The sequence below is a fragment of the Urocampus carinirostris genome, chromosome 20 (assembly GCF_059441175.1).
Source record: "Urocampus carinirostris isolate Australia breed hairy pipefish chromosome 20, RoL_Ucar_1.0, whole genome shotgun sequence".
Lineage (NCBI taxonomy): Eukaryota > Metazoa > Chordata > Actinopteri > Syngnathiformes > Syngnathidae > Urocampus > Urocampus carinirostris.
Genome location: NC_142368.1, coordinates 7,243,156 through 7,262,667, shown reverse-complemented (window position 1 = coordinate 7,262,667; position 19,512 = coordinate 7,243,156). Strand labels below are relative to the sequence as shown.

The window sequence follows — 19,512 nt, the reverse complement described above, 5'->3', positions numbered from 1 at the left end:
GCGACTGGTTGGCAACCAGTTCGGGGTGTCCCCTGCCCACTGCCCCAAGATAACTGGGATGCGCTCCAGCACCCCCGCGACCCTACTGAGGATAAGCGGTGCAGATAATGGATGGATGGATGGATAGATTTGCATGTTAATATTTGCAATTGTTGTGAAACATCCCCCAAAAATTAATTCGACTCCCCCGTGGTGAGCATTATGACCACTTCGACGAATGTTTATTTTTCCTTTGCCCTTGTTAATTGGATTTCGAGTTGCAGGAAGGTGCAAATAAAAAGTAAACAAACATTTTTTTTCAAATTCATTACCACTTCAAGAGAGCAGCAGCATGAAAGGAGTTTGCAATGCAAACACATTTAGCAGCGATGACACTGTTGACAACAAGCAAGGACAAGTTTAGTAAGGCTAAACAGACAGGCCATAGGTTAGCGCTGTTAATCAAACGTTAGTGAAGATTTAAGAAGTGGCTTGAAAGAACAGCAAATGTTAGGACTGCATATCAAGATTGTTAGACAAATAGTATTCGGTCCCCTGATGAACTGTATTACACAAAAATGTACGCACAGTCAAACTAACATCAATTTGAGAACATTCAGCATCCATACGTGCTGACACTTACATTTTACTACTAGTGACAGTGGTTGACACCAAAATCGGCTGATCTTTAGTGACTATTCCACACTCAGGGACGAGATCTAATAAAATAATTCCCTGTTTAAATGCAATTTGTAAAAAATTGTATCTCTTACAACAGCAGCTGTTTTAGAAGGGAATTCTTAAATGGGAGTTTTTATACTATTCATTTCCATGTCAATGACTACTCTAGTGTCAGTCTTAAACAAAAATGGTATGGAACATACTATTTTTAATATATTCAAAATTAAAATCAACCATTATAAGGTGAAAAGCAACCACAATTTTATTCATTAAAATTGTTATCACTAATTAAAATGCATCACCCTTGATTTGATTAGAAAGTGGGCATTTTTTTAAAGTGTATGTGTTTTTGCTACAGTAACATATTTCTAGAGAGATATATATTGGACTTGATACGAGCATGTTTTTTTAAAAGTGTCATTTTATATTATTTAGCACCTCTTAAAGGTTAAAAGTTGCATTCATAGAAAAAAAAATCTTAATTAAAGATGCTGTTTGGAATTTGAACCTCTTACTCTCTGCCGCCATCTCCTGGCTTAGTTATTATCGAAGCCTGAGTCAGCTCATTTCCTCAAGTACGTGGATTTCTTTTACACAGTGAAAAAAAAAATTTCATCTTTTTGAGGGGGCTTGGTTTGGCATTTGGACTATTTGAAAAGGGCCTTTTACCATTGTCATGCTCCACTAACGAAAAAAACGATGGGACAATTATGAAGTAATTGTCGATCCCAATTAGTATTGGTCCTAAAACTCGTTTCTGTTTTTGTTAATGTATAGAAAAATTATAAGTATTTCATGTAAGAGTTCCAATCGAATCAAAGGGTAAGCACAGAGGTGGGAAACTATGGTAAAAATAAAGGTAAGAAGGGCGGCACGGCGGATGGGTGGTTAGCGCGCAGCCCCAAGGTGCGGAGGTTCAGGGTTCAAGTCCAGCTACCGCAACCTCCCAATGTGAAGTTTGCAGGTTCTCCCCGTGCTTGCGTGGGTTTCCTCCGGGCACCCCGGTTTTCCACATCCAAAACATGCATGTCCAAACTGTCCCTAGGTATGAATGAGCGAATGAGTTGGCTGTCTCCGTGTGACTGGCGGGCAACCAGTTCAGGGTGTACCCTGCCCACTGCCTGAAGATAGCTGGAATGGGCTCCAGCACCCCCGCGACCCTACCGAGGATAAGCGGTGCAGATAATGGATGGATAAAGGTAAGAAAAAAACTTTCTTGTAATACAGTTCAAGGGGATCACAAGATTGAGAATCGGCAAGTCTTGGGAGAGAACGAATCGCTCTCCGGCAGAAAGCACAAATCAGATGAAGCAACTGTCAAGCAAGTTGAGCAGAGCAGAAAGAGATTTAAAAATAAGCCACACAATATCCTTCCCAAAAGGTTATTTCTGTTTGTGGGTCGACTCCAGCCTGTCTGATTAACCTCACCTGCTGCCAGTAAAGGCACCGACGGGTCGTCGCCCCAAAAATAAGGCGCATTACCGTCTTCCATCTCGCTGCTGGTGGCTGCGTTACCATTGGCCACGTTTTTCTTTGAGTTCCCCATGAAGAAATCTTGCATGCAGGAGTTGAATCTAGTGGGAGGGAGAGGATGCACAGAGAGGTCAATGGAACTCATTTCCCTGCGAGATCAAAGATTCGTTTGAAATCTTTTCATGAGCCGTGGACAATCGTAAACATCCATATCATGAGGCGGCCTACTTTTCCTAGAAAAACACTCGCTTGAAAAGCAAGGAAATTGACTTCCACAGCACTTGGTCAGGAGTTGTTTTTTCCTCCATTCTCAGTAGGACAATTCCAAAGCGAGCGCCATTAGATGACAAGTGAGAGCATAAACGATGTTGTTGTCGGCCCTTTCTGACAAAACCGAATGTAATGTTCTCCAAAAGGTTATGAAAAGCAACGTTGGGCCACTCAGTTTTCGTCCAGTTACATTAGCGTTCCCCTCGTTTCGATCCATTTCACGATATTACACACTTTTTGTATGAAAAAGCAACGTATAAATAGTTTCCTACACTGTCTCCTCACACTGAAACTTGACCTTGAAAATAGGATTAACACGACACTGCAAAATACTAATACAATAATAGACGTTTATAGCCAAAAAAATACATCTTAGTAAAAATGTTCTGTTTGTACTTGATAATTGCTCAGTCTATTATCCTTTTTTAAATAATTCATGTTCATTGTCTTATACATTTTCGCAGTGTGAAGTGAGGAAAAAAAACTTCCATCAGCACCATAAAAAAAATCTACAGCATTTCAAAAGTATTTTTGTTGTATTTTTCCACTCAATATTTTTTTATAATGAGCACAAAAAATATAAATTGAAAAGCTATCGTTTTCTTATCATTTTCACGGATCCCCTGTCATGGTACCACAACAGGCTGTAGGTAAGGTCAATATTTACATGAATAAAAATGATACTTGGAAAAATAAAAAACATTTTTTGTATAATTTATCATTAATATTCTAACAACTTTGTGGTGTTGTGATGAATGATAACCGATAACAGGTATTGGTATCTGACCAAAAATGGGAATTGTATCAGTCCAATAATACCAGGTTGGGGATGCAAGATTCCATTTCAGAACGTCTAATGTCTTTATGATGTGTTGAATGCACAAAATCTCATTAAAATACAAGAACAATACAGGATAAATAAAACCTAAAATAACAAAATAAATGTTATAAATTGGGATTTATAGATCCTTTGGGGGACATAGTCCATACACTGATAGTATTAACGGCATCAGAATGAGTACTGAAATATTGTATAGTTGTATGCATCTGTATTAGAGCTAAGATTCATGGCCCGAGCCCGAACCCGAGGCAATTTCGGGCCGGGTCGGGCCTGAAATGTCAGTCATACGGTCGGGTCGGGTTCGGTCCTGCTTTTTTTTTTTTTTTAATTAATTAATAATTATAAATATATGTTCATTAAAAATATATACTTAAACTATGTATGGATACTAGACCAAGGAATACTTGTTATAAAATAAATAATTTGGATAAAACGGAGAAGGAGCTGTAATTGCTTTTAACGGAGCCAGAGCATGCTCTGTGCACGTGACGTGACGTGAATGCTGTCCTCTTAATAATCTTCCCCTCCGCAAATTGGCGTGATTTTGGCCTTGTATCCCCGATATGGAGTCGGACCAACAAGAAGTTAAGGATAAACTCAAGAGAGGAGAACTGACGAGGAAAACGCACTCTGGTAAGAGTTTTAATAAGCGTTTTATATAGAATACGATCGCTTTTGTCGGAAGTGTAAATTGACGTTGGTGACATTTTCATCCGCGTTAAAAAACGCAATTTGCAGAATAAAATCACGCTTTATTGTTTAAATAAACGCGTTATATAGACTAGGATCTCCCAATTATTATAATTAGCTCGCTTTATTGTTTTAATAAGCGTTTTATATAGAATACGATCAGGGGGGGGGGGATTTGCATAGGAGTCGGAAAAGGGCACAACACGTCAACACCCCCTCAATGATAGTGCCGCGCTAAAATCTTAAGGACGTACTACTACTGCTGCTGTGGATTATGGCCCAATGATCAAGTCGTCAAAATGACGGACGCCCTTAAATGTTTTCGCTACCTCAAAAAAAAAAAAACCGTCAATGACAGATTGTCGCTTAATGTAACATCTGCAGTGCAGACACAGAAATATAAAAGATGTAAATGTTTATACAGTTTTATTTAACTTAGGCCTAGATGTTGTAACAAAAGGCAGAGTTTAATTTGTTATCATAAATCACCCCTCCTTATAAATAAAATATGTAATTTCGGGCCCCCTCGGGCCGGGCCAGCAAATCCAGTTAATTAGTCGGGCTCGGTCCGGGTCGGGTTTAATACCCCTCGGGCCTGCGTCGGGCTCGGGTGCTTTTTTTGGGCCCGATCTTACCTCTAATCTGTATAGATAAAATTAGCGAACATGAGGGGGCGGCAGTAGCTCAGGAGGTAGAGCTCTCGTCTTGGGATCAAGGGATCCCATTTCGAATCCCGGCTCGTCCGTGTTACATGTCGAAGTGTCCTTGGGTAAGACACTGAACCCCTAATACCCCCAATAAGCAGGTTAGCGCCTTACATGGCTGCAAGGCCGCTATTGGGAAATGTGGAGCACATTGTAAAGCGCTTTGGTAAGTCATTGACTTGAAAAGCGCTATATAAAATGCAAACCCATTATTTATACTATAAAACTATGTGGACTCCTCCACTCTAATCTCCAGTATTTCCTTACAAACAATATTATAATATTAATATTATTTTCCAAGATCAGTAGTCACAAAAGCCAACTGATATTTGGAGCAGATGTTCCAAGAGATTAATAATTATTTAAAGAAAAACTCTTAACCCGCTCTCCAGACAAAAGCTTATCCTTCAGCACCTTTATTTCACTGTGTGACATTTGATATTAATTTACCTAAATATCAACAAATTTACCCCTTTAAACTTGTCTCCCTCCCGCAATCACTTAAAAACATTTATCCTCATTTTGACCTTCATTTTTCATTTGTAAGTTTCAAAACAAGGTTCAGTTGTTTTGTAAAAACGTCACAAAGTTCGTTAAAAAAGAATCTTGACGTATTTACTCTCGGCGCAGGGCAAGAGACAGCAGGGAGGTGCCTAGCTCTTTGCATACCTCCGCCCATCTCTACTGCTCAACCAATGAAATTGCTCTGTGTGCTTTTCTGGTGTTTTGGGGTATTAACATTTTGTTATGTGGCTTTTCATCGTAAGGTGTCGCAACAGTGAACACGAATCATTTAAAGAGCTTCCATATAAAGGATTCTTTAGTGATGTAGAGCCAAAACGAGTTTTGGTATAACACCTCAACTATAAATAGTTAAAATATATATATATACATTGGACAGTATAACTAAGGATTTCAGCATTGGTTCTGCTCAGCGTGCACTGATATAAGCTACGCTTACTCAAAGTAGGAATGAGTTGGGGAAAATTTGCATGGAATCAATTTTGTCTCAGAGCCATGCGTATGAAAAAACCCATAGGGTACCAACCCCTGCTTAAAAGTATGCTGAACTACAACCAGAGATATGAAAAAATGTAGTCATAACAGTGTCTGAAACTCATGACAAAAAGTGACCGGACACCAGGGAAGACAACTCTGAAAAGTTGCCTGCCCCATTTTTCACCACTTGAAACACAATAAGACGACTAATCGCAAAAAAAGCCATTGTTGCAAAGTATTAGGGATTGATAATCACAATATACAACAGAACAATACTTTAAAATTAAGTTTATTATGAATCAACTTATAACATTCATTGCATGTATATGACATCGCTGTTTGCCATCTGCCATCAGTATGTACCTGTATTTAATCATCTTCATTCATGCAATGTTTGCGTCGCCTGCTACAAGCCATGTGAACTCCTCTTTCCACAATGCTCGTAATGCACGTTTACTTTTTGTAACGTCATACATTTTGTTAGCTTCTTTTGAATCTATCTTCTGGGGCTGAGGTTTTGGCTTGATTCCTAAACACTTCTCCATTTTTGCGTTTTCTGTGAGTCTACTTTGGAAAATAATATGCAAATGCGCGACCTTCTAACACTCTGGAAAGTCCTGAAGCACGAAGTTATTAGATGCAGGCTTCTGATTGGCTGCCGAGCATGCAAATTGCCAGACCAACTGAAATTCCGAGATTTCCAAACTAAACAAACATTTCGTAATCGGAATAAAGCAAACGTTTGGTTTGAAAAAAATAAAATAAAATAAAAACAAAAAACAAAAAAGTTGTCGGCCATCTGGGCAGAGGCGTTGTGCAAGTTGTATGCCCGACCTAAAAGACGTCCGGGCATACGTTATTTCAGACACTGGTTATAATATTGAAATGTAGCCTTTTTAAATGGGAAGTCCACGCAAGACATTCCCTACACTACAAGTTGCATGAAAGCCAATTTGTTACGTAGTACTCAGGGAAAAAAATACAATCACAGGTCAGCTTTAGCGAAACACAGATGTGATTACCAAGCCATAAGCTAACGCAATATCATTTTACTCCTGGAAAAAAAACCGTTTTACTCAACACAAACTCCCAAAACACAATCATAATGCTAACGGGAAAACACAAGCATTGTTGACTTTCCATTTACAAAGTCTTAATTAAGATAAATATTTGTAGGATTCCATTAACAGCTCCCCAAAAACCGGGCAAAATTTCATCCTCAAAAAATACAATAAAAATGATGTGAATTATTCATGCAACAACACCCGGAGCAACATTGCGTATTCTTGTTTGTTAAACTTTTGTTATTTATCGTGTTTTTAATTAGAAAAATGCACCTAAAAGGGCTCAAGGTTTCATTTTCCTCATGCTGAGGTTTAAGTTTTTTTTCTTTCTTTTTGTCAGGGGATGGTGTAATGGTGATCTGCGCAGCCCTTTGAGACTTTCTGTCAATAAGTACTATTCAAATATACATTACTTGACACTGTTTGAACCCAGAACCCCCCCCTCAAATTTGACTTAAACTTACGCCGACCTGAATTTTGACAGGTCAAAATAGCAATAGGGGTTTTCAGGAATGGGGAGGGGTTCCCCATTTGACAACGACTGGAGTAGCATCAAGTTGCATCCTCGACTGCAGAATAAGGAATGGGGAGAGTGGGGGGCGGTGAGATCTGGTTAAGCCGGTACTCTTTAGGCAAGATTAAGGCAGTGACTGCTGAGAGTGCAACACAGATTACCAGCTGCACCCAGGCGGACGCATGCGCCACCACTGTGACATGCTGCGATGTGTTACCACGTGCTGCTTTATGAACACACACAAACTTCGTAACACAAATAAATAATAAATGATGTCTGCAGGTTATAACCTTGATCAGTGTTTTTCAATCAAGGTACAATTATATTTATAAAAAAGTTCTGAGGCACACCGTCCGTTGAAAAATGTTTGAAAATGAAGTTATGTCAAATATTTCACTGCACTACCTCATAAGCAGATAATTACTATATAAAAAGAAGAAAATTATGTGCTTTATTTATGTTTTTATTTTTTACAGTGCAATCTTAAACTGCTTTGTGAAAAGAATTAAGTTATTAACTGTACTGTGCTACCTCATGAGCAGATATATAAAGTATATAAAAATTATATGAAAATCTACTGCCACCTACTGATATGGATGACTATTACAGTTCCGCGTCTGAAGAGAGTAAAAATACTGAATACTGGCCTTATTTTTTGGAAAGATCAAATTGGGCAAATTCCAGCGGCACACGGGTTAAAAAAAAACACTGACCTTAATCAACAATAGTCAATGGAAAACCGATTAGCACCAGGTTACTTACTTCATGATCAGAATGTATCCGGCATACATGACCACCAGCACTAAACTTTCCCACCTGGGGAGGAAAAAATACAAAAATACAAAAAACGAAGTCAATACCAACAACTGCAGCAATTTTATGGAAAACTAAGTTTGAGAACCCCCAACCAAAATAAATTACTAGGTAAATATCTTAATACTAGTTAACTATGAATTATAATATAAAACCATATTAACCAAATCAGAAATAATTTAAATATTGGAAAATAATTAAAAAAGACTTTCAAAACTAACAATGTAAATTTGAAATAATATTAATGTACTCTGTCATTATGTTGCAATTGGGTTCTGAAATGAACTATTGGATAAGCCACCAAGTAAAAATAAAGGTACTGTATATTTGATTATGCTATTGTTCTAAGTAATGTGTCAACTGAATAAGAGCATTTTGGAAAACTTAACTGTAAATTTAAAGCTAAAATAAAATAGAATTAGCTATGAGATATTGGATAAGCGGTGCAGCTGATGAGATGAGATGAGATATTAAAAAAAAATACTATTAAAACAAAGCTAAAAAGGGGGGGGCTTGACAGAGCCTAAAAATACGTTTTACATTTTATTTTCTTACTTTGAACATGTTTTTAAAAGGACAGTGCGTATCACACTAAATCTCGCAGTACTGTGAAGTGCAAGGTCTCCAAAATGGTGCCCGCAGGCACCAGAGGGCCCCCTAAGAACAGCAAATGTTCCAGCAGACTAGACCTAAAAATAGCTCAGCACTGCTGGGTCAGTGATTTTCTAGTCAATATCTTTATTAGTAGTTGACCGAGTCTATTAAACATGGTATTAATATAAATGGAATATTATAATAATATATATCACTAGATGAATTATTGGAAGTAGGGTAATAAATAAATAATTGCTTTAGAAATTCCAATCAAACTAGGTGCCCTTTGCGCTAATTAGTACCAATAATAGTTCTCTTCAAAAAGGTCTCTGTGTAGTGCAGACGTAAATGAATGCCAAAAACCACAAAGAAAAATACAAAACAGTAAAATTAAAAATGAACAAACTACAATTTTTTTGCCTAGGCTTTCAGAGGGTTTTTATTTTGGGGTGCAGGATGTCGGACAACCGCGTTATGTAGAATACATTAGAGTATATTTTTTTAAATGCACGTTTTTTTCGATAGTTCATGTATTTTTGCACACTTATTAAATCAATATTGTTATTCCTAATGAAGTTTGTTTTACCACTTGAATGAGCTCAACAACCACGGATCAATGACAATAGAAAGAAACATCATTTGTGAAGCCAAATAGTTGCGCAGGTTTAAAGGGATACGCACTTATACATAAAAAAACTTTTTTTTTTTTTTAAAAACATGCATTAAATACACAAGTTGGTATTTTGTCTTTCAAACTAAAGAAAAAAGTTGTTTTACAAGTTAAAATAAAGGTGAGGAAGGCTCGACTCACCACACAATCTTCTCGTCGTAGATGAACTGTGATAATGAAAAAAACGATAAAAATTGGTCATTACTTAATTGCTATTGTGGTGCCCAGTCCAACTCACCGCAATGAGGGCAATAACTGACAGGATGTAGTAGAAAGAATCTCGAAAAACCGCCCACCAAGTCAGCACCACCACCTAGAGAGGACGCATCTCATTAAAAATAATTTCATTGACAGTGATTTGAAAACATTAAAAAGGAGATATTGCACGCACACACCTGCCCGGCAAAGATGCCACAGACACCGATGATGCAAAGGATGTTAAAGACAGCCGAACCCACGATGGTGCCTACCCCCACGTCTCCGTGGGTGATGAAGACCCCTGCACAAAAGTGGCCCCCCCCCCCCATCAGGATGGCTCACGTTAGCTTTATGTGTTTTTGTGTTTTCTTACCAATAACTGAGGCGAAAAGCTCGGGCGCCGAACTGCCGGCCGCCATGAAGGTGGCGCCGGCCACGTCTTCGCTGAGGTGCAGTTTCTGCACGGAAAGAGCAAATTTGGTCACAAAAACATAAGGGGCAGAGTTGGAAGAAAAAATTAACCACGCCCCTAAAATACCTCGCATATCTTCTCCAGTGACGTGACAAAGTACTCATCGCACGTGATGGCCAGGGCCAGGAACATGTAAAGAGTCTGTGGCCACAGGAGAGGAAATTGGAATGATGAGTAATGAAATATTAATGCTTGTTCTCTACAGCCTTCTCGTTTCATAGCATGCTAAGCTCGCTCGGCGCACAGAGCGGATCATTAATTCACAATCCAGAACTACCTTGTCTGATCGGGGCAGGCACAAGACCAGTTCATTTATTTGTTTAAACCTTGAACATATATTTATTAATGCATTCATTTATTTGATATTTGTTTATATCACTATTTTTTTTTTAATTCTGATAAGATTTAATGTTTATTATTAGACCTTTGTCATTATTAGTTTCACACTTTTTATTTATCCAGCAATTAAGAATCTCTGCCATAGTTGTTTTGTCAAACAATTGCAAAGACGAGTGCTTAAAAAGGCCAAGGTTTTTGATTCGTCGAGAATTTGTTTTCATACGCCTACAATGAAGAATGCATTTACCAAACAATTGCCAAGGAGAGTGCTTACAATGCCAGGGTTTATTGTGTATTTTTCAAAATCAGTGTTACACTTGTTTTAATTTTGCCGGCAATGAACAATGCTTATGCCAGCTTGGAAGGAAGAGTGCTTATCATGCCAGGGTTGTCTTATTTTGATGATTGAACTCTTGCACAGAAGAATGCTTACAATGCCAGGGTTGGTTTATTTCGATCATTATTGAACACTTGCGATAAAGATATGTTTGTCATGCCAGGGTTGTAGTATTTATTTACCATATAACCGCCATAAATTCTGATTTGAATGTTGGGAGCCTCGAAACGACAACAGAATACCTTTTTAAGTTGCGACTTTATTCACACATTCTTATGAAATAAAAGGTTAAAATTTTAACAGTTATTAATCACATTTGCATATTCGTAAGAAAGTTTTATTAATGCAATATTTTAGTTATTGTTTTTATGTTTTATATCATTCTTAAAAACAATAGCAATACTGATACCAGATACCATCTTGAAATACATATTAAAAGAGCCTTTTTTTTAAAAAAACAGATTTTAGTTAAGGATATTATTTTACGGCACAAAATTGATTTCATATTTCTTTTTGCTGACTATTGATCAGCCACTAGAGGACAGTTGTAAGTGTCCTTATAGCTTATATCGCCAAAGATGCCTGGTATCAGTACTCGCCTATCCATGATCAATATAACGATGCATGGTTCTGGAGTTTGGATTTTTAACTGGTGGTATCAGTCCTCAATATCTCAAGTCAATTAAGTACTTTCACTGGTATAGGTCTTGTAATAGGTTCTATCCAACATCCCTACTAGGAAATAAAATGGAAAAATTTGGGAGGTATTTAATAAGCATTCAGGGAGTTTCGTGTGCTTGCTCCCATGAGGGCATGAAGGCGGGGAAGCGTGCATCCTATTTTTGTAGCTGAGGTATAATTTATAAATGATTGATCAGGTGTTGAGAGGAACTGCTCTGCTCTATGCTATCCACAGGGGGCAGTGCAGTCACAGATGAGCTGACAACCCATGTCAAGGTAATCTCGATTCACTTCAGTGGAAGGAGACAAGGAATGGTGCACTGCAGCTTGATATCAAATTCGTTTTTACTCCTGAAAATTTTGTACAGAGACACTACACAATGTATATGACTATTCAACAGGTGTCAGTTAAGATTTCACATTTTCAGGTGCAACAGATTAGATTATGCTTTTTTTGTTGCAGTTAGAGCATTACTCTTCTGCTTTAAAGTGCTCGGGTAACAGTGTTTATGTTTCACCTCCACTGCAGCGTGAAGTTGGCTTTTATTCTTGTCGAGGCCGAGCGTATAGGAGGGCACGGTTTGTCCGTACAATTCAGAGGAAAAAGTAAATCTTTGTTATGGTGCTGCAGCACAATAGACACTATTATTTACTGCAAGTACAGCAAGGTGTGCACAGATGAACCCTCTGTGGTGCTATAGTTCCTGCCCCTCAGATCCATTTTAATGTCAAGAATGATGTACATCATCACCATTATCCCGCCATGCAGAAATTCTACATATTTTCAGTTGCTTTTGTGAAAGAAAAAAACAAAGGAGCTGAAATTTCCAACGTTCAAAATGGTGGCGTATTTTTTGCAGTGTTGGTGTTTGAATTTAGCATGTAGATTTTTTTACATTTTTTGAATAGAAAAAAAAGGTTGAGAAAGTAGCCGCCATGTTTTTTTTTTTGCTTGTTTTAAATATTTGCTATTTTACTAAAATTGCTTAAAAAATGGGGCAGCACAGCGGCGCAGTGGTTAACGCGTGTGCGGCACAGTTCTGAGGTCGTGAGATCAAACCTTCCTGTGCGGAGTTCGCATGTTCTCCCCGTGCTTGCGTGGGTTTCCTCCGGGCATCCCGGTTTCATCCCACATTCCAAAAACCTCCAGGTGAATTGGCCAGTCCAAATTGTCCCTAGGTGTGAATGAGCGAGCGAATTGTCTGTCCCTGTGTGCCCTGCGACTGGCTGGCAACCGTTTCAAGGTGTCCCCTGCCCATTGCCCGAAGATAGCTGGGATGGGCTCCAGCACCCCCGCGACCCTACTGAGGATAAGCGGTGCAGATAATGGATGGATAGCTTAAAATATAGAACAAGCAAGAAAAAACATTGCATACTCTACAATTTTCCTTTCAAAAAAAGATCTTAAACAAGCAAAATGCCCTACACAGTAAAATAACCAGTGTTAATTTGACACTATACAATCTCTATAAAGGATCAAACGTTCACTTAAGTTATTTTCGCAGTTTACTAATGTTAAACAAAAATCACGATTACACAGTACATAAATTAGAGTGTTTGATGACCACTTTAATAGTGAGGCTTAAAGTCCTTAGTGTGCAATATCTGACCACTAGATGTGAAGGAAAACCAGTGCAACAGCAAGCAGCAAGACAACAAACATGGCGGCAACCTTAGGTATGAATTCCATAATGTAAAGTACAAATTTCTCGACCTATGAGATTTCTTCATAAAGGTTAACATTGGTATGATAGTCCATGTATTTTTTTCCTAGTATTCAAATCAATGTTTTTTTGTACTTGTGTTTTTTTGTTTTGGGCTCAGGAGGTCGTCTTGGGATCAAGGGATCCCAGTTCGAATCCCGGCTCGTCCGTGTTACATGTGGAAGTGTCCTTGGGTAAGACACTGAACCCCTAATACCCCCAATAAGCAGGTTAGCGCCTCACATGGCTGCAAGGCCGCTATTGGGAAATGTGGAGCACATTGTAAAGCGCTTTGGGAAGTCATTGACTTGAAAAGCGGTATATAAATGCAAATCATTTCATTTCATTACCACTAGGTGGCACTTGGTAGCACACTGTCCCTTTAAACACTACCTCTTTGAACTATCCTGATATACAAAGTCATGATTTCTTCAGTGTTAAAAAATACCTTGTCTGGGGGTCACAAAGCTCGTTAATTATTGTTTTGAATCGTTTTTTTAATATATATATATATATATATATATATATATATAAACAGTTTTCTTCAGTTAATCACGCGAGTTTATTTCTGATAAGATTATTTAAATAAACATTTGTCAAAATTAGTGTTACAGTTTTTATTTTGCTTGCAATGAAGATTGCCTATGCTGAGGTTGTTGTAAAATACTTGCAAAGAATGCTTAAAATGCCAGGGTTGTTTTAGTTTTATTATTGGATGCTTGCGAAGAAGAATGCGCAAATAGCTAACTTTTAACATTACCATAGTGGACAAAATTAGGTATTTCATTGTGCACGATAGTCTAAGGCAAAATGATCTACTGCAATAACCTTGTTATTTGCAGCGGAGTACAAGTGTAATTTAAAATAAACTTGTATATTTTGGGATGTTTGTTCGATTTGAGGCGGCAGTAGCTCAGGAGGTAGAGCGCTCGTCTTGGGATCAAAGGATCCCAGTTCGAATCCCAGCTCGTCCGTGTTACATGTCGAAGTGTCCTTGGGTAAGACACTGAACCCCTAATACCCCCAATAAGCAGGTTAGCGTCTTACATGGCTGCAATACAAGGCCGCTATTGGGAAATGTGAAGCACACTGTAAAGCGCTTTGGGAAGTCATTGACTTGAAAAGCGCTATATAAATGCAGATCATTTCATTTCATTGAGAAAATAATTTGTTATCGTTTTTTTTTTTAAGTTCATTTTCAAGAACTCAGTCTAAATATTGCTCGTGACTAATAAATCAAAAAAAGTCATTGGCTCAACTGACTCATCTTTATTTCTGTCGTCAGTCATGTGCCAAGGCCGATGCAGACGTCACCACCCGGGGCCAGAGAATGACTTTAAATACTTAATGAATATTTAGAAGGACTTCATTTCCAACACGGTGAGAATATAAATTAATATTTGATAGCTCCGTTAGTACATTAGCCCTCGCTTGTGATTCTTGGCCTACATCTCAAATAATCACATCATCTAATGCAACATCTGGAGCAGAACATTTTTTTGCGTGTCGTTTTTGGTGCAACTGGAAAAGACCGATTCTTACCGCCGCGATGTGCAGCAGGACGGCGCCGCTCTTTCGCTCGTCATTGCTGAAAAGGTCATCGGGGAACTCGCGTATGGCTGCAAAGAGAGGAAATGTCACAGTCAACGCACGGCATCATGACGGCGGAGCATGTGTGTGCCTCTCTCCCTATCCCAAATCACTTTTACAACATTTGAGACCTCATCGCCCCTGGCCCATCATGACTTGGATATGTTATGCAACTTGCTACATAACTGGCAGATATTAAAGACAAAAAAAAAAAAATGGATTATTAAAAAGCATTTTTATTTTATTCAATTGGTCACCGAACGTGTCGTGTTCCCACAATTATGCAAAAATGTTGCAAAATATTCCACGTGCTGTGAAACTCAAGAAGTATCGTCTCAAAGTTGATCCCTCTGCCTTGTTTTCGGTAAAGCTGTGATGTCATTGAAGGGACACAACACTTTCAAAATTAAAAATCAAATTAACATAACATATGAGGCAGCTCCGAAACAGATTATGGCGGACAGCAATTTCCCACTGCTCCTTTCTGCTTGAAGGAATTGGAACTTAACTCACCCTGCCACTGGAGGCCTTGTGACTGTTTTGTCAGAGTTGTGTGCTTTGACCTCCAAAAAAGTTACTCAAACGCTGTTAGTGTGTGTTCCTTCTTGGCCTTTGCAGGTTTAGGTTGGAAATGTTGGCTTTTTGTGTTTTTCGCCACTTGTGTTGCGGTTGGTATCATTTTGTCCAGCTAGCTTCCTGTAAGCATCTGGGCTGCCAAGGGCATTCCTTTTTAGTTTGCTCCCCGTTGGCTGCCCACCCCGGGTCGTTTGGCTGGCTAGCATGCCGTTAGCACCCGTTTTTCCCATGTTCCTTAGTCTATCCGTTTTTAAATTGCTGTAGCAATTGCCACTTTTCACTGTTGGTTTCCTGTAAGCATGGCTGCTCACTGCTTTTTTTGTAAGCCTTGCTGCAACAAATTAAAAGCTTTATGTTAGCCTATAATGAATGCAACACGTGCAATGTGAATCCATCAGCTACGTAGCTTACTATCAAAATGACTAAGTTTAATGCCGCGCATCCTTTGGAGAATGATGCACTAAGTGACTTCTCCATTTTAGGATACCTCCTGAAGTTTAACATCATGACAATATTAATGAATTGCAGTGTTTAGTGTCTCATCTCATTAGCTGCACCGCTTATCCTCAGTAGGGTCGCGGGGGTGTTGGAGCCCATCCCAGCAATCATCAGGCAGTGGGCAGGGGACACCCTGAACTGGTTGCCAGCCAATCGCAGGGCACATGGGGACAGACAACTCACTCGCTCATTCACACCTAGGGACAATTTGGACCGGCCAATTCAGCTGAAATGCATGTTTTTGGAATGTGGGAGGAAACCGGAGTGCCCGGAGGAAACCCACGCAAGCACGGGGAGAACATACAAACTCCGCACAGGAATTTGATTAGTGTATTTGATAAAAATAATCAATTTAAAAAAACATCTTATTTTTTATCCTAAACCTAGCAGTAAAAGCATCACTGCATTCTTTGAATTGCATCTCCGACAATAATCGGAACTTACCAATAAAATAGAGATGTAATGTTAAACCATGTAGTGCAGTATTCTCACATTGCGCACGTTTAAAAATTTGGAAATACCTTTAAACCTCCAACCTTGTTTCTGGCAGTCACAAGGTGTTATGCCACATCGTCTTTAACAAATCACCTTCTCTTACATCTGGGTCACTCCAGTCCATTGTGGCAAATGCTTGAGTGAAAATAAGGCAAGAGTAGAAAATTTAAAAAGATGGGAGCACATTTCGGTGGGGCCGTGGTCACATATGGGCTCGTAAGTGGAACAGGGCTCACCTGAGACTTCAGTTTGCATCTGCCCTTACTGCACTCTACATTTTTTTTTTTTAACTCTAACATGAATGAGGCAGGCCTCATCTCCATGCAGCAAACGTAGCATGATCACATTTCATCTGTTCTTTTCATGAACACAGTTCACTTGACGTAACTAGCATATGAACCATAACAAAACAAAAAACACTATCCTCGCTCACACTCTCGCCGCAAAACAAACAGCTGTTCATGCCATTATCTAATTAGACCATAAAAGGACATTGTAGTTGTATAAATCACCTTTTATATGCAATGATTCCATTATTCAAGGGCTATGCAAATGTTTTAAAATTGTGTAAAAAAACTTATGAAACAGCTAGATTCTTACACAGTCATCGAACACGGGACAAGAAGAGTGTTATTAAAGGTCTGTAAAAAGTCAGTTAGATAAATTTGGGAGAGTTACCCAACGTCATCGTCACATTATCAAACAAAACTGCTGACTGAGAAACATTCATCTGCATCTTTGTCTTGGGTGCTTTTCTTTGCACGGTTTCTAAGTGCAACGTCCTCTACTTTACTTAATTAAGATCATGGTCTTGTTTCATGTCTGGAAACTGATTTGAATCATATCAGGTATGATTGAATGTAAATCATGTCAAGCAACACAGGGTTTCCACAATAAAAGGCCCGCAACCCACTAGGTCTATAAAGCAGTTATTTTAGCTTTGATAATCCTAAAAGAAAACTGACATTGCTAAACAAAAAAGTAGCATTCAGTTTTCAGTGTTATGTTCAGAACTTGTGTGTACTCATTGATTTAACATTTCCCCCTCTGTTCCTCCAGATACAACCATACATTTTAAATCAACAACATTACAATTAAGAAAAGAAAAATGGTCTGACAGGAAAAAGCCAAAGCTCATCTTGGTCCCATAACCTTGCCTGTCTAAACAGTTGTCACAATAATATGTTTTAGAAAAACAAAAAAAAAATTGGTGATAGGAATGAGTGGAGAGGTGTTGTAAAAGGATAGTGGGATGTTTGAACGCACTCTAAGGGATGGGCAGGGCACCCGTATGATGCGGCAGGGGTAAACCAATAAAAGCTGTCAGGCCCTGCTATTGAACAGAGGAGTGTATTGTGTCACCCTGACCCGAGTGACATGGCTGCTGTCTTGTGTCCCGTTTCATCTGGAGGGATGAAAGCATGACCAACTTGGGTGCAGAGGTGCTTAACTTGTTTGGGTGTTTGGGAATTTGGGTTGGCCATGGTCCAAAAACTTGTGTGTATTTGTTGCTACTTTTTTTCCTTATTTTCTTTTCTTTGTTTTTGTATGTGTTTGTCTTGCTGTTGGTCACCCCTCTCGAGGGATATGACCAGGGTAGATAGAAAAACAAGATGATTATAACAGTATTAAATGAGTAAAAAGAACCACGTATTCACCTCAAAACGATATCAAAAAAACGTGCAGAATACAAAATCAGAAATAACTACTGTAATTTTTTATAACACAATGATTCAACATCACACAACCACTCAGGACAAAAAAAACAACATTATGGATGCAGTAAATTAAAAAAAATGTTTCTGACAATATGGACAGCTCCTTCCACAGGGCCATCACCACCCTAAACGAGGGCACAAGAAATTGAAAACATGTCTTTTTTGTTATCGCATAACAATTTTGCACAAAACAGTAATATATATATATATATATATATATCTCACACCTTGTTCCTTATTTAGGGGATATTCTTTACAAACATTGCACCAGTATAACTTAGGCCAGTCTCTAAGCACTATGTTGTAATATTTGTTCTCCGCGCTTTTATCTTGATAGTGTTTACCCTGGAGCGCCAGATCTAATCTCGTAGCATACACTGTTTCACAACGTTTATATGAATGACATTAAAGACAATTCATTTCTTATCTAACTAACTGATGTGTGCATTTTATGTAGACTTCGGTAGTCATTTTAGAATACAGTATTGAAAAAAAATATATTAAAAAGTTGATACTCAAACCTTTTGTTTTCCTTGGGCAAACTCATTGCAGCTAGTTATACCCATCAATGCCTGAAGTGTAGACGCAACTTAGGTCTACTCATTAAGATTCACCAATGAATCTTTTAAGGGCTGGATTGAAATCATTACTCTATTAAGGGCTTGCTTGGAGAAAATGTAGTTGAATGATAGGTACTAGGTAAATTTTGCCTCATTTTATTCCAGGCAGGTTCTGCTGCTGAACAAAAAGGGGAAATCCCACAACACAACCCATTATGCAATCTGACGCAGTGGCCTCGATGTTAAAAAATACTGACAGACAGCAAAAGGACAAATAAATAATTCAAAAGGCATGCAGTACATTGGGCTCACTCCCATTTATAAAGGAGTAGCTCGGGCCGAGTGACTGTTTACCATAGGTGACCACAAAAGGTGTTTAAGGTCAGCAGTGGTCACTTCAGAGGCTTCAGTGACACCCGACCGGAACAGCTATTCGGATAAAAATGCACCGGTAGTCCTTTCCTGAATCAAGGATAAACGCGATAGGACAGTGACGTGTCTCGACGGCAGTCTTGGAATAGGTCTACAATGACCTTTGTGTCCAGACAGCTAAAGTCACTTAGCAGAAGTTATTGAAAGATAAAAATCAAAACGATAAAGTTGTTTTTTTACTTGAACCACGGGCCAGATTTGGCTCGCCAACAGGCTTTGAGACAAAGCTGAGAAAAGAACAAAGGAAAAATAAGCCCCTGTTGGGTCAAATGATGACTGGAAGTTACTAAAGCCAAGCGCTACTCCCAAAGCTGTATTACTGACTACCAATTATCAACCAGACAACATCTGTTATTTTTAATCGACCCCGGAGAATCCACTGGTCATTTTCCAAAGAAGGGGTTCTTGGGTAATCCAGGGTTAGAATACAAGCCGCGAATGCCTTGTTTAAAGCAAACATTACGCTTAACTGGATTAAAAAATAAATAAATAAAAAATCAAAGAGACCGCCTTGGGGTCTTTGCAGAGATTGAAAGAAGTTTACGCTCCCTCTATAATGGATATGCAATCTAACAGCAGAATTCCCAAATTTAGATAAACATTTTTATTTAAAGTTAAAAT

At 38.6% G+C, this 19,512-nt stretch overlaps 1 protein-coding gene across 2 annotated transcripts in view; it reads right to left on the bottom strand.

The window, feature by feature from the left end:
• slc24a4b (solute carrier family 24 member 4b) overlaps positions 1–19,512 on the bottom strand; it is a 53,542-nt gene that overhangs the window by 7,870 nt on the left and 26,160 nt on the right. For both annotated transcript variants that reach the window (XM_088324542.1, XM_088324541.1), the window contains exons 3-10: positions 14,565–14,641; positions 10,029–10,103; positions 9,864–9,948; positions 9,688–9,791; positions 9,531–9,605; positions 9,434–9,459; positions 7,978–8,031; positions 2,143–2,234 (exon numbers count right to left, since the gene is read on the bottom strand). In XM_088324542.1, the coding sequence (XP_088180668.1) occupies positions 2,143–2,234; positions 7,978–8,031; positions 9,434–9,459; positions 9,531–9,605; positions 9,688–9,791; positions 9,864–9,948; positions 10,029–10,103; positions 14,565–14,641 (588 nt within the window). The remainder of the gene's footprint in view (positions 1–2,142; positions 2,235–7,977; positions 8,032–9,433; positions 9,460–9,530; positions 9,606–9,687; positions 9,792–9,863; positions 9,949–10,028; positions 10,104–14,564; positions 14,642–19,512) is intronic.